General features: G+C 36.3%; 1 protein-coding gene and 1 pseudogene across 1 annotated transcript; one reads left to right on the top strand and one right to left on the bottom strand.

Moving 5' to 3' along the window:
* Nucleotides 1-1,906: 1,906 nt before the first annotated feature.
* LOC148204414 (secreted RxLR effector protein 161 pseudogene) lies at nucleotides 1,907-2,686 on the bottom strand (annotated as a pseudogene).
* A 6,120-nt stretch (nucleotides 2,687-8,806) lies between these two features.
* LOC148204413 (uncharacterized) lies at nucleotides 8,807-9,670 on the top strand. Its single transcript, XM_088104976.1, has one exon. It carries the CDS (start codon nucleotides 8,807-8,809, stop codon nucleotides 9,668-9,670), a length of 864 nt encoding a protein of 287 aa, XP_087961102.1.
* Nucleotides 9,671-14,379: the final 4,709 nt, after the last annotated feature.

Genomic DNA, 14,379 nt, shown 5'->3' with positions numbered 1-14,379 from the left:
AGGGATTGAAAAGGGTCAAGGAAAGAGTGAACTGAAAAGGAAATTAGGGATTTGGAATTCGAAGACCATTAACCACTTCGCGTTCTTCATCCAGTCAGGCCATGGGTTTTGCCGGCGGTCGACTCTTCGTGTTCTTCATCGCCATGACTGGGTTTATTGTGATTCTGCATTTATTGATGAGAAGCCAAAGATTTGTGAAACTGATATATCTCTTGAGATGATCCTTCGATTGGATTTATTTTGTACTTTATTTTTTAAGTAAAAATTGAAGATATATATGATTTGAGATTCTCTTCAAATAACCATCATATGGATACATCGGGGTGGACGTAGGAGGCATGGTTGTTTGATCTTCTCTGTAGCTTAGCCTTTTAAAATTCTTTTTTGTCATATAGTAGTTTTTAGAGCCAAAAAAAAAATCACTGCATAAGAAGATATGGAAAATCAATCTTTTATTTCATACTTTCTACAACTTCTGCATCTATTCTTTGTCCCAAGTATTATGCTCGAATAACTAGCAGCTAGAACTGTTCTTCAAACATCATGATTCTTGAATTTAAACCTATAAAAAAGAAAACAACCTCTCCCAATAGAAGTCATAGGCCAATCCTGTACTTTAGAGCAAATTGCTTTTAATTTGAGACACAAATCAGCAAAGTTTGATGCCATTAGGTGGAAGTTGAGACATTGAAGGACTCGTAGAAGCACCTTTAGACAAGACTCTAATCACATTAATCATGGAAACAGAAGAATAAGCACTAGGAAATCCATTTGTTGTAAATGAATTGCATTGAAGATAATGTTATCTTCATTCTTTCATAGTGTCATCATGACCAAATCACTATTAACAAGGATCTGTCTTTGTTGCCAAAGCTGTTACCTTACTTTCATCTTCATCTTTGCTGAACTGCTATTATTTTATTAACATTTATCAATTATCGCTATCACTGCTCCTGAAATTATGTTACGTTACATAAACATTAATCCACACATATATAATGTAATTGAATTTGGCATGTATACGAAAATTTATGTTATCTTGGCATGGTTTATTGAACCATGTGACTTGACCTTGAAGGATCTAAGCTGTTATATTGAAACTATTCATTGAAGTCATAAAGTTGGGCAAAAATTTAAGAGTTCATAATTTTATTTACAAGTTCGGCAGACAGAACAGTGAAATTTTGGGATTTAGATGATAAAATAACAGAGTATAAAACTGACCTAAACATGTTATATTAACATCACAGTAACACATTCAGATAAAAATCAACGGAAGCAAAATGAAAGAATAATGTGCATACCTCCTGCCATTGCAATTTTGTAATCCAAACACAAACAACTTTGTTTTCTAAACCTTAACTCACTCAAACTCGATGGTGTGTTTTCTGAATAGAGGAGTAAGCTTAGTGATCAAAACTGAGAGTAACCCATTCCCTTATATAAAGTCTGGCCATCATAGGTTCAAAATAAATGGGCTTTACATTTAAAAATTAGTAACTGCTCCATAACCTCTATGCAGTTAAAAAGATAAAAATAATGGCTTAATGGACCACTTTATGTTCCTTAAAAATAGGAACTGAAAATGCTATAATATTTATTTTATATTTAAAAATAATGCTAACATTCTCCCACTTGGTCCATTTATCCAATTATTAACCACAATAAGTGACATAATATATACGAGTCATGGTGATAGGTCCTCCGATAGTGAGTGTTATCTTCCATGTACCACATTAGATATTTCTCTCAACATTAGCTCTAAACTTAATGCAAAAACCATATGTTTATGCTAGATCAAAACTAAATGATATCTTCTCAAAATAAATGTGCACAAAAACATATGAGAAAGACATCAAACTGAATAAGAGTTTCATTGAAAATAATAAATGTACTGATAATAAAATTACATCGTGGAACCAAGTCCCATTTGCACTACATGATCCTTAAAATTCTTTAGTGGCATGCCTTTAGTTAAAGGATCAACAATCATCAACTCAGTGCTTATGTGTTCAATGACCACTTTCTTTTCCTTAACACGTTCTCTGATGACTAAGTATTTGATGTCAATGTGCTTACTTCGACATCCACTTTTATTGTTCTTAGCCATAAACACCGCAACAGAGTTGTCACAGTACAACTTTAATGGCCTAGAAATAGAGTCCACAACTCTAAGCCCAGAAATGAAACTCTTGAACCATACACCATGCAAGGTAGCCTCAAAACAAGAAAAGAACTCAACTTCCATAGTAGAAGTAGCAGTTAATGTCTGCTTGGCACTTTTCCAAGATACAACTCCACCAACTAACATAAAAATATAACCAGATGTTGATTTTCGCGAATCAACGCAGCCAGTATAGTCTGAATCGGAGTAGCCAATCACTTCCAAACATTCAGTTCGTCTATATATAAGCATGTAATCTTTTGTCCCTTTACGATATCTCATTACCTTCTTTGCAGCTTTCCAGTGGTCAACACCTGGATTACTCTGATATCTTCCCAAAACTCCAACAGCATATGCAATGTCAGGTCTAGTGCAAACCTGAGCATACATAAGGCTTCCAATAGCTAAAGCATATGAAATATTCTTCATGTGTTCCCGCTCAAAATCATTTTTCAGACATTGATTCAAATTGAGTTTATCACCCTTCATGATGGGAGCTACACTTGGTGAATAATCATTCATGTTAAACCTCTTTAAAACTTTGTTGATATAGGTCTCTTGAGACAAACCCAAAATGCCTCAAGATCTTTCCCTATGGATCTTAATGCCAATGAGATAAGATGTCTCTCCCATATCCTTCATGTCAAAGTTCTTTGAGAGAAATTGTTTCACTTCATATAACAAATCCTTATCGTTGGTTGCAAGAAAAATATCATCCACATATAATACAAGGAAACAAATCTTACTCCCACTGACCTTTTGGTATATACATTGATCCATGACATTTTCTTCAAAACCGAATGAAGTGATAACATCATGAAATTTTAGATACCATTGGCGGGAGGCTTGTTTTAATCCATAGATGGATTTATTAAGCTTGCAAACTAAGTGCTCATTGTCTTTAGAAGATAATCCTTCAGGTTGTTTCATGTAAACCTCTTCTTCCAGATGACCATTAAGGAATGTTGTTTTCACATCCATTTGATGTAACTCAAAATCAAAATGAGCTACTAATGCCATAATTATTTGAAAGGAATCTTTCTTAGATACAGGAGAAAAGTCTCTGTGTAGTCAATTCCTTCTCTCTGAGTGAACCCTTTGGCAACAAGTCTTGCCTTATGTCTCTCAATGTTTCCTTTTGAGTCTTTCTTGGTTTTAAAGACCCATCTACATCCAATGGATTTTACCCCATTAGGCAACTGAATGAGATCTCAGACTTTGTTGGATGCCATAGAATCCATCTCATCTTTCATAGCATCATACCATATGTCTGATTCTTTAGAACTCATGGCTTGTGAAAACGTTTCAGGATCATTTGCAGCTCCAATATTGTAGTCAACTTCTTGCAAATACACTACATAATCACTAGGAATTGCTGGCCTTTTAACTCTAGTAGATCTTCTTAATGTTGCCTCATCATTTTCTTGAGGAAATTGTTGCTCAAGCAACTGTTCAGTAGGTTGTTCAACATCATCTTGTTGTTCCTCATTAGCAACTTGATCTGTAAGGTCATTTTCAGCAGGTTGTGAAGCTTTAATTATTGTTTGTCTAACACCCATTTGTGTTTGACGGGTGTGAATGACAACCAATCTATCACTTGAGCTAGAGGGTTGAGCTTCATAGTGATCCCTTTCATTCCCAATGTTTGGAAACCGATCACTCCCATAACTAAGTCATTCTCAAGAAATTTTGCATTTCTTGACTCCACAATCCCAGTGTTATGCAATGGACAATAGAATCTATATCCCTTATACTTTTCAGCATATCCAACGAAATACCCACTAATAGTCCTTGGGTCTAGTTTCTTCTCTTGTGGATTATAAATTCTCACTTCAGACGGACATCCCCAAACGCGTATATGTCGCAAACTTGGTTTCCAACCTTTGAATAACTCAAACGGTGTCTTTAAGACGGCCTTGGTTGGGACTCGGTTTAATATATACATAACCTTCTTCAACGCTTCAGTCCACACGAATTGAGGAGGTTTTGAATTACTCCTCATACTTCTCACCATGTCCATTAAAGTTCTGTTCCTTCTTTCTGCCACACCATTCTGATATAGAGAACCATACATAGTATATTGGGCAACAATTCCATGTTCTTGAAGAAACTTCGCAAACGAACCAGGTGCTTGTCCATTCTCCGTGTATCTACCATAATACTCTCCACCTCCATCTGATCTCACAATCTTGATTTGCTTTCCGGATTGTAGCTCAAATTTAGCCTTAAAAATTTTAAAGGCATCCAAAGCTTCATCCTTAGAACGAAGTAAGTAGAGATACATATAACGTGAGTAGTCATCTATAAAGGTGATGAAGTATTTCAGACTACTTGCATCCATCTGGACAACAAATATCTGTATGAATAATTTCTAGTAAACTTGAACTCCTCTTAGCACCAATTTTAGACTTGTTAGTTTGCTCACCCTTTATGCAATCCACACAAGTCTAAAAATCAGTAAAATCCAAAGTACTAAGTACTCCTTCATTTACTAATCGCTTAATTCTCTCAATGGAGATATGTCCCAATCTACGGTGCCATAAAACAGAAGAATCCTCATTCATAACACATCTTTTTAACCTGGTAGTAACGTGCATAGAATCATAAGCAATATTGTTTTGCAAAATAATGGAATAAAGACCATCGCACAATTCACCAAAACCAACAACTTTAGATTTATTCATTAAGGTAAAACCAGAATCTAAAAAATTAAAAGAAAACCCAAAGGTATAAGTCTTGAAACAGAAATCAAATTCTTAGAAAAACAAGGAACATAAAATGTCTTTTCCAAATGCAAAACAAAACCACTACTTAAAACTAATCTGCATGTTCCAATGGCTTTCACATGTGAGCTCATCTTACTCCCTGAGTAGATATATTGCTCACTTGCCACTGGCCTCCTTAGGTTTTGCACACCCTAAGGTATTAGAAACATGGATTGTAGAACCAGAATCATTCCACCATGTGTTATGATTAAAACTAGTCAAATTAGATTCGTAACAGACAAAAGCAAATGGAGATTTATCAGATGTCGTAAACTGCTCATCAATAGCCCTTAGTAAATTTTTGTCATTCTCATACTGGTCAATTGAACCCCGGATCCCAACAGAAATGTTGGTTTTTATGAACGTTACAGAGAGACAATTTGACCTCTCCCATTTTTCATAAAGATCAATGGCATCTGGGGTGCTAGTCTCAGTAATACCCGATGGTTCTGGTTTTCTAATAGCATAGTCAATGTCCATCTAGCCTAAATGAAGAAGAACTCTTTCCTTCCAAACCTTATAATTATCTCCTTTCAACTCGGGAATACTACACTTGATATTAGAAAAATTCACAGATTGAGAAACTGCAAATTCAAAATTACATGCTTATTACATAATTTGAGACTAAAATAAATGTCATGTTTTACCAATGCAAACATGTATTTACCAATGAGTTTATTAACATAAAACTTGCCTGGGGGCTAAAGTCTTACTCAATTAGACTCATTATCTTAATGATAAAACTATCAAATTATGTTCGTTTTTCTTAATTCCTGTGGGTACATTAAGAAATATAATTTAATATTTTATCCTAATTAATCATATAAATATGAAAAAATTCCTGTGGGTAGATTTTATCATATTAAATATAATTATTTACAACTAATGTTTCTCATGTAGCAAAACTTTATATACAATTTTAATTGATTAAAGATGTTGTGGCTACTCTTTAATTTATTAAAACTATATTACTACTAAAACATTAATAAAAATATATAAATATTTACAAGAAATTCTTAATATATTTAATTAATCCAAAAACATTTAAATATATATTATATATGTTACGTATTCAATTTATATGTTAAATAAATATAAAAAAATTAATTAAATATCAATTAAACATATAACACCATTCTCGCATAGCCATTAAAGTTTGTCTAAAAAGGAATAAAGCTGCAATACATTAAGAAATAATGCTGCGTCAAAAATGACCTATAAAATAATAAAAAAATAATTTGAGAATGGCTGAATTCTCCTGTTCGTGGCATAGAGGATTAACCCTCACTTTCTTTATAATTTTGCAACGCGCAAAAACCAAGAAAAAGAATAGGGTTTAGAGACTGCAGAAACCCTTTTAATCAATATGATTACGTGTGCATGTCAAATCTAACAATTAAGGTTCAAATAAATACACGTGTGTAAGACCCCTTGGCTTAATGGGCGCAAGTCACTATTCAATAATTAATTGCGCCTGTAATTCTGTAGAGGGGAAAACTGAGAAATTTTCTTAAGCCCAGCTATTAACATGGAGACACGCGTCTAGAAAAGTTACAATACTGTAACAGGTCATGAATTGACCCAAAAACTGAAACGCATAAACAAGGTTTCTTCTTCATATAACTAAACAAATGAAGAAAAGCAAAAGGATTTTTCAATGGATAAAAAAAATCCTGAAACGTGAGAGAGAGAAAACTTGAAACGTGAGAGAGAGAAAAAACGAACAGACAGAAACTGTTCATCGTCTTCAAGCTTTAGAAGGATCCTCTTGACCCGATTTCAATTTTATTTTCGCTTTTAAATATAAAAGCTCCGTTTAAGATTACAAAAAAAATTGTAATCAGGTTTAACGTTAATTTGGGAATTTGGTTTGAATTAAACGAATCAAAATAATAAAGCCTACAAAACCAAAATCCAAATCAACGAAAACATGCAAGGCAGAGGAATGAACAATGGCTCTGATACCAAATGATAAAATAACAAAATATAAAATTGACCTAAACATGTTATATTAACATCATAGTAACACATTCAAATCAAAAACAACGGAAGTAAAATGAAAGAATAATGTGTGTACCTCCTGCCATTGCAATTTTGTAATCCAAACACAGGCAACTTTGTTTTCTAAACATTAACTCACTCAAACTCGATGGTGTGTTTTCTGAATAAAGGAGTAGGCTTAATGATGGAAGCAACTCCATGACGCGTAGAAGGATGCTTCAAGACGCAGAGAATGGCAGCGGATGGATGATGACAGTGGATGTCTGAATGCACTCAAGGTGTTTGTGAAATTGTCTGGTGGTGTTTGGATGAGTGTTTTGGTAGATTTCTAACTCAGTAGGCTTTCCAAAAGGGAAATGAGCTAGAGGAGGTGCTAGATAACAAAGCACAAAGGTGAACTTGAGAGTAAAAGCTGGAAATTGACAACATTTATTTACTTCAATTCAAGTTAACTTTTACAATGGATTAAGCTCTCTTTTATAGGAAGAGAAGCTTGAGAACGTGGAATGTATTCTGCATATTTACAATGTGCATAAGCTAAATGAAAATATGCAGAATGATGTTGGCCATGTGTTATACATGGAAAATGTGGAGAATGTGCTCATGTGAAGAAGCTTGATGGTTTGGCTTGTGTTCCACGTGAGAAACATGTAAAATGTGGCTGGTTGCATGTTTTACGTGGGCAATCTTGGTGGCTGCATAATCCACATGGAAAATGTTGAATTCATTCTTTCAAAGGTGCTACACGGCTGGTTGCACAATACATTCTTCTTTGCCTCCTTGCTTGGCAACTTTCCTAGGAACCTTCCAACCTTATTAATGTTCTACAAAACAATGTAAATGGAATTAGTTAAAGAGAATCTATCTAAGGCTTAGATAAGAAAATAGCTTTAGCAATCTTTATTCTACTTCCCTTTCTTTAGTCTTAGTGTTAGATGATACTTCTTTGGATGGGAAGTCCTTAAAGGGGTTGCCATCACTTAGTGATCAAAACTGAGAGTAACCTATTCCCTTATATAAAGTCTGGCCATCACAAGTTCAAAATAAATGGTCTTTACGTTTAAAAATTAGTAACTGCTCCATAACCTCTATGCAGTTAAAAAGATAAAAATAATGGCTTAATGGGCCAATTTATGTTCCTTAAAAATACGAACGGAAAATGCTATAATATTTAATTTATATTTAAAAATAATGCTAACATTAGAAACCTTTGAACTGATTGGATCCAGTAGACATGAGGTATCTAATCTTGCTAAAGTGTTTTTCTTCTGTTTCAAAGGAATCAGTTGTACCAATTAATAAATCATAAATTTTGGTGTTGAGAATCAAATTGATCCTTTACTGTAAAATGGACCGAAATCCACTTCTCTTTTAGGTCTTAGTTTCTTATATTATTCTAACCGTTTTCTGTTTTCCAGAGCTCTATAAATAAAGCTCCTCTTTACGTCTTTTACATATGAAAACTCAATAATTGAATACAGTTAATTGAAAGCAAGAAAGGTTTCGTTTTACTTACTCTTCTCTTCGCCCTCTTCATTTTTCTCTTCTGCACCTTAGTCGTCTGACGTCTCTAAGGCCGTCGGACCGCCGTGCCGTCACCAGCTTCCTCAGTCTCCACGGAAGAAGTCTCTGGATCCTCCGTTCTCTCTCCTCTCTCTCGCGCAGAAGCATTTGCCACGTTTGCTCACCAAATCTCTCACTCTGATGGCTTTACCCACATCACGGGCCATGAGTTATTGGGCCGCCCTCCTGTTCACACCATTTTGGGCCTCGGTTTAATATGGTATCAGAGCAGGTCTAGTACCTGCTCTGCTTCCGCTGCCTCTGCTGATATTCTTGATATCCTTCTGGGCTATTTCTTGTATCTTTAACCTTCATGGAACAGGTGGGTCAATCATCCAATACTTACTACTTGCATCAGGCAAAGTTCAACAACCCATCCAGCCCTTACTACTTACACCCGGGTGAGAACCCGAGTCTCACTCTCATGACACAAACTTTAAGCGAGAACAACTACTCTTCTTGGAGCAGAAGCATGAGAAGAGCTTTGCTCTCCAAGAACAAAGTAAAATTCATTGATGGGTCAATAAAGAAACCCCAGAAAGATGACATCCTATATGATGCATGGGAAAGGTGCAACATGATGATATTGTCTTGGGTAACAAAGACTCTTTCCCAACAAATTGCTGAGAGTGTTATATACGTGGAAGAAGCAAAAGAATTATGGGATGAGTTGAAAGAAAGATTTTCCAAGGGTGATCATTTCAAGATTTCGGACTTACTTCAAGACATACACTCCATTAGACAAGGAGAAAGAGGAGTGAGTCAATTCTTTACTGATTTAAAGATCCTATGGGAGGAGTTGGAGTTCTTGAGACCCATACCCACCTGCACATGCAAGATACCATGCAGTTGTGATCTTTCAAGAACCTTCTTAAAGTATAGAGAAATGGAGCATGTGATATGTTTTCTAAAGGGATTGAATGAATCCTACAACACTGTTAGAACACAAATTCTTTTAATGGATCCCCTTCCAAACATCAATCGGGTTTTCTCTCTTATTATACAACAAGAGAGACAGGAGAAGCATGGCTCAGCTGATGCTAAAGTTTTGGCCAGTACTGCTGACGGAAACAATCAATGGAAAGGACAAGGACGGGGTCTGGGTTCCGTGGCCAAGGAAGAGGAAGAGGTAGAAATCCTAACTATGGCAAACAATGTTCCTATTGCAACAAGATGAACCACACAGTAGATGAGTGCTACTCTAAGCATGGGTATCCACCTTGGTACAAGAAAGAAGAGGACAGTCAAGACAGAACGAATGAATGGAGTTCTGCCAATGCTTGCCAGAACACCATTGAACCCGAGGGAATTCAGAGAACACAGCCTACAAATAACAGCAACATTTTTAGTTCTATCACTGCAGAACAGATGCAGAAGCTTCTCCGAATGATAGACAAAGATGATGAGCCAACTCACAAAGTTAATCAAGTTCAGAGGAATGATATTGAAAATAAGCAAGGTAACTTTTCCTGGATAATAGATACTGGTGCCACAGACCATGTGACACATGATAAAATGAATTTTATAACCTTTTATCAAATTAAACCTATTTCTATAAGATTACCCAACAATACTACCCTCACTGCTAAACATGCTGGTACTGTACAATTCTCTGAGGACTTTGTCATTTTCAATGTTGTATATATTCCTGAGTTTTATTTCAATTTGATCTCAGTTCAAAGTCTTATTAAAGACTTGAATTGCAGTCTGACTTTCTCCTCTAAGACTTGCCAGATAAAGGAGAACCATACATTGAAGATGATTGGATATGCTAACTCTTGGAGAGGGCTCTATTATCTGCAGGCTTTTCCTAAACCTGATCAAAGATATATTTCCAGGACTGCTTTTTCTCTTAAGAAGGTTGATGTAAACCTGTGGCACTATAGATTAGGCCATCAAGGGGACAGGGTTATAAAGCAAATATGCGAGAATTTTCCCTATGTTAGATTAGGTGCTAATACTGTTTGTGATACCTGCCATTATGCTAAACAGTGAAAACTGTCTTTTCTAAAAAGTACTTCTACTACTGCTGAATGTTTTGATATTGTGCATTGTGATATATGGGGTCCTTTTAACACTATCTTTGTTCATGGTCATAAATATTTTCTCACCATAGTTGATGACTATAGTAGACACACATGGATTTTTTTGATGAATAATAAAGGTCAAACTAGAGATTTGCTGCAGAGTTTTGTTGCTAAAATTAAAAATCAGTTCAACAAAGGGATTAAGACTATTAGGTCTGATAATGGTCCTGAATTTAAGTGTGTGGATTTCTATAAATTACATGGCATCAATCATCAAAGAAGCTGTGTTGAGACTCTTGAGCAAAACTCTGTTGTTGAAAGGAAACACCAACACATTTTAAATGTTACCCGTGGCCTCCTTTTTCAAGCTAATGTACCCAATGCTTACTGGTCCTATGCGGTTAGTCATGCTGTCTACCTTATAAATAGGTTGCCTACTCCCATTCTTAATAACAAAACCCCTCATGATCTGCTCTATAACTTGCCCCCTACCTATTTAAACCTCAAAACCTTTGGATGTTTATGTTTTGTTTCTACTCTTGAGCATAATAGAAGTAAACTTGACCCAAGAGCTAGAAAGGCTATTTTTCTAGGCTACAAAACTGGCGTGAAAGGTTATCTTGTGCTTGACATAAACACCAAGGAACTTCTTATAAGCAGAAACGTTGTCTTCCATGAAGACATTTTTCCTTACAAAAATTTGCAAGACAATAGTATAAATTCAGATAGTGGAAGGGACAAAGCTGATTCTCTCAGTGATCTTCTAAAAGATCACTGCCACACTGATGATGACATACATACCGAATTGGATGCTGCTGACCGGGAAGAGGCACAACAACTCATTGCTGATGAAGACAGTAGTGACAGTGCAGGAGACAGTCAGGATATACAAGTGCACAGAAGATCTAACAGACCCAGAAAGACCCCTGACTACCTAAAAGATTATATCCATCAGGTCAATCAATCCCTATCTGTGAAGAATGGTCTTAAAACCCCTTACCCGATATCTAATCTGTTGTGTTGTGATAATCTTTCAGAAAAGCATCTAAAATACACCATGGCTGTCACTGGAAATAAGGAGCCTAGATCTTACAGTGAGGCAAAAGGCATGAATGAGTGGGTAGAAGCCATGCAGAGAGAGATCAAGGCTCTGCAAGACAATGACACATGGGTTCTAACTCAGCTACCTCCAGAAAAGACTGCTATAGGATGTAAGTGGGTGTATAAGACGAAATACAAAGCTGATGGTAGCATTGAAAGATTCAAGGCTCGCCTGGTGGCAAAAGGTTACACACAGCAGGAGGGAATAGACTATCTTGACACCTTTTCCCCTGTTGTTAAACTGACCACGGTTAGGTTGCTCATTGCTCTAGCTGCTTCAAATAATTGGTTTCTACATCAACTAGATGTAGACAATGTTTTCCTACACGGAAATCTCAATGAAGAGGTATACATGGAGCCACCTCCAGGTTTGACTAACTACAATGAAGGGCAGGTTTGCAGGTTAACAAAATCTTTATATGGCTTGAAGCAAGCCAGTGGGCAGTGGTTTGAAAAATTGTCTTCCTTCCTAATATCTGTAAACTATACTCAATCTAAGTTTGACCACTCCTTGTTCACTAGAACAACCCTTACAAGTTTCACTGCTCTACTTGTGTATGTGGATGACATTGTTTTGACAGAAAACTCTATGATGGAAATCAACTGCATAAAAGGGATCCTACACAAGAAATTTTGAATAAAGAATCTTGGAGAACTCAAGTACTTCCTAGGATTGGAAGTGGCCAGGTCAAAGAAAGGTATTCATTTATGTCAAAGGAAATATGCTTTGGACATACTGAAAGAGACAGGGATGTTGGGATGTAAGCCTTCCTCTACTCCTTTCCTAAGCGATACAACCTCATTATACAAGATGGACAGCTACCTGGATGATCCAGGTCCATATAGAAGACTAATAGGGAAGTTACTCTATCTTACAAATACAAGACCTGATTTGTGGTTTTCTGTTAATTTGCTTAGTCAGTTCATGCAATCACCCTTTGACTATCATTATCGTGCCATTCAGCACATTCTTAGGTACACTAAATCCAAGCCCTCTGAAGGGCTATTTTTCACTGCTGACTCTCCTATGCAATTGAAAGCCTTAAGTGACTCTAACTGGGCCACTTGTCCCAATACTAGAAGATCCACAACAGGATTCTGTATCTTCCTAGGATCCTCTCTCATTTTCTGGAAATCTAAAAAGCAGAAAACTGTTTCCAGATCATCCACAGAAGCTGAGTACAGAGCACTTGCAGCCACTGTATGTGAAATACAGTGGCTTTGCTATCTCCTACAGGACCTCTAAATTGAAGAGTCAGGGACCCCTGCCTTGTACTGCAACAACAAGTCTGCGAGACACATAGCTCACAACCAGAGCTTTCACAAACGTACCAAGCATATTGAGCTCGATGGCCATGTTGTTCGTGAGAAAATTCAGGAACATCTCCTCACCCTTCTTCCCGTGCGATCCGACGAGCAGCTTGCCGATATCTTCACCAAATTCCCTCATCGCGTCAAATTCAAGTCTATTGTTCCCAAACTTGGACTGGTGACCATACACCGTCCAGTTTAAGGGGAGGTTGTTGAGAATCAAATTGATCCTTTACTGTAAAGTGGACCGAAATCCACTTCTCTTTTAGGTCTTAGTTTCTTTTATTACTCTAATCGTTTTCTGTTTTTCAGAGCTATATAAATAGAGCTCCTCTTTACGTCTTTTACATATGAAAACACAATAATTGAATACAGTTAATTGAAAGCAAGAAAGGTTCCGTTTTACTTACTCTTCTCTTCGCCCTCTTCATTTTTCTCTTCTGCACCTTAGTCGTCTGACGTCTCTAAGGCCGTCGGACCGCTGTGCCGTCACCAGCTTCCTCAGTCTCCAAGGACGAAGTCTCTGGATCCTTCGTTCTCTCTCCTCTCTCTCGCGCAGAAACATTTTCCACGTTTGCTCACCAACTCTCTCACTCTGATGGCTTTACCCACATCACGGGCCATGAGTTATTGGCCGCCCTCCTGTTCACACCATTTTGGGCCTCAGTTTAATATCTGGTTCCAAATCTGCCTCTTATTAATTGAGTTTTTTTTGCTGTAAATTAGTTTTATACCACTACTATCATTCATGAAAAGTGGAAACTCTTAGATTACTTGTTTCAATGGTTAACGTGCTTGGCACATTTTTTACCAGTTTGCCATAACATTGTTGTGGGTGGTTTTGAATACTAATAAATGATTCCTTTAGTTGTAACCTGGAACATTTCCCAAAATTTTTTATACTCTTCAATCTCAAATTTAATTTGTTTCTGTAACTTGAAATTTGTAGTGTATCACGCCCTACTGTTAATCGTATAAGTGTGCGCAATGTATTGTGTTTTGTGTTTTAAGTCACATTCTGTGATGTAACTTAGTTGTAATTGTAGTATGCTAGATGTATCTGTTCGTTTTTTCTTTCTTCTAGTGTAAGCCTGTATATTATTTCCAAGATATGCATGGACATGAACTGAATCACAAAAATTTATACAAAATACTAATTTCTAATAAATATAAATTACCTTGTGTTAGGTTTCAAGGGTACGCTCACTAACCTTTCATCTGGATGGACGAACCCTTTTTGCTGGACTTAAGGATAATTTTAAGGTACGTATTTTTTGTTCCAATAATTAGATTATAATGGTAAATAGCTTGAACAGGTTAAAGATTTCATATCTAATTCTCATTTACTGTAGGTATATTCATGGGAAATTATCATATGCCATAATGCTGTTAACATGGGATGGACAACACTTGGTGACTTATGTATTCATGATGACAAGCTTTTGGG

Source organism: Vigna umbellata, chromosome 1 (genome assembly GCF_029865625.1).
Source record: "Vigna umbellata cultivar VRB3 chromosome 1, Vumbellata_1.0, whole genome shotgun sequence".
Lineage (NCBI taxonomy): Eukaryota > Viridiplantae > Streptophyta > Magnoliopsida > Fabales > Fabaceae > Vigna > Vigna umbellata.
The sequence above is the reverse complement of the archived record's forward strand: the minus strand, read 5'-3'. Positions and strand labels throughout refer to the sequence as shown.

Excerpts from the sequence above, each read along its gene's own strand:
- LOC148204413 (XM_088104976.1), top strand. The coding sequence starts at position 8,807 with ATGGAACAGGTGGGTCAATCATCCAATACTTACTACTTGCATCAGGCA.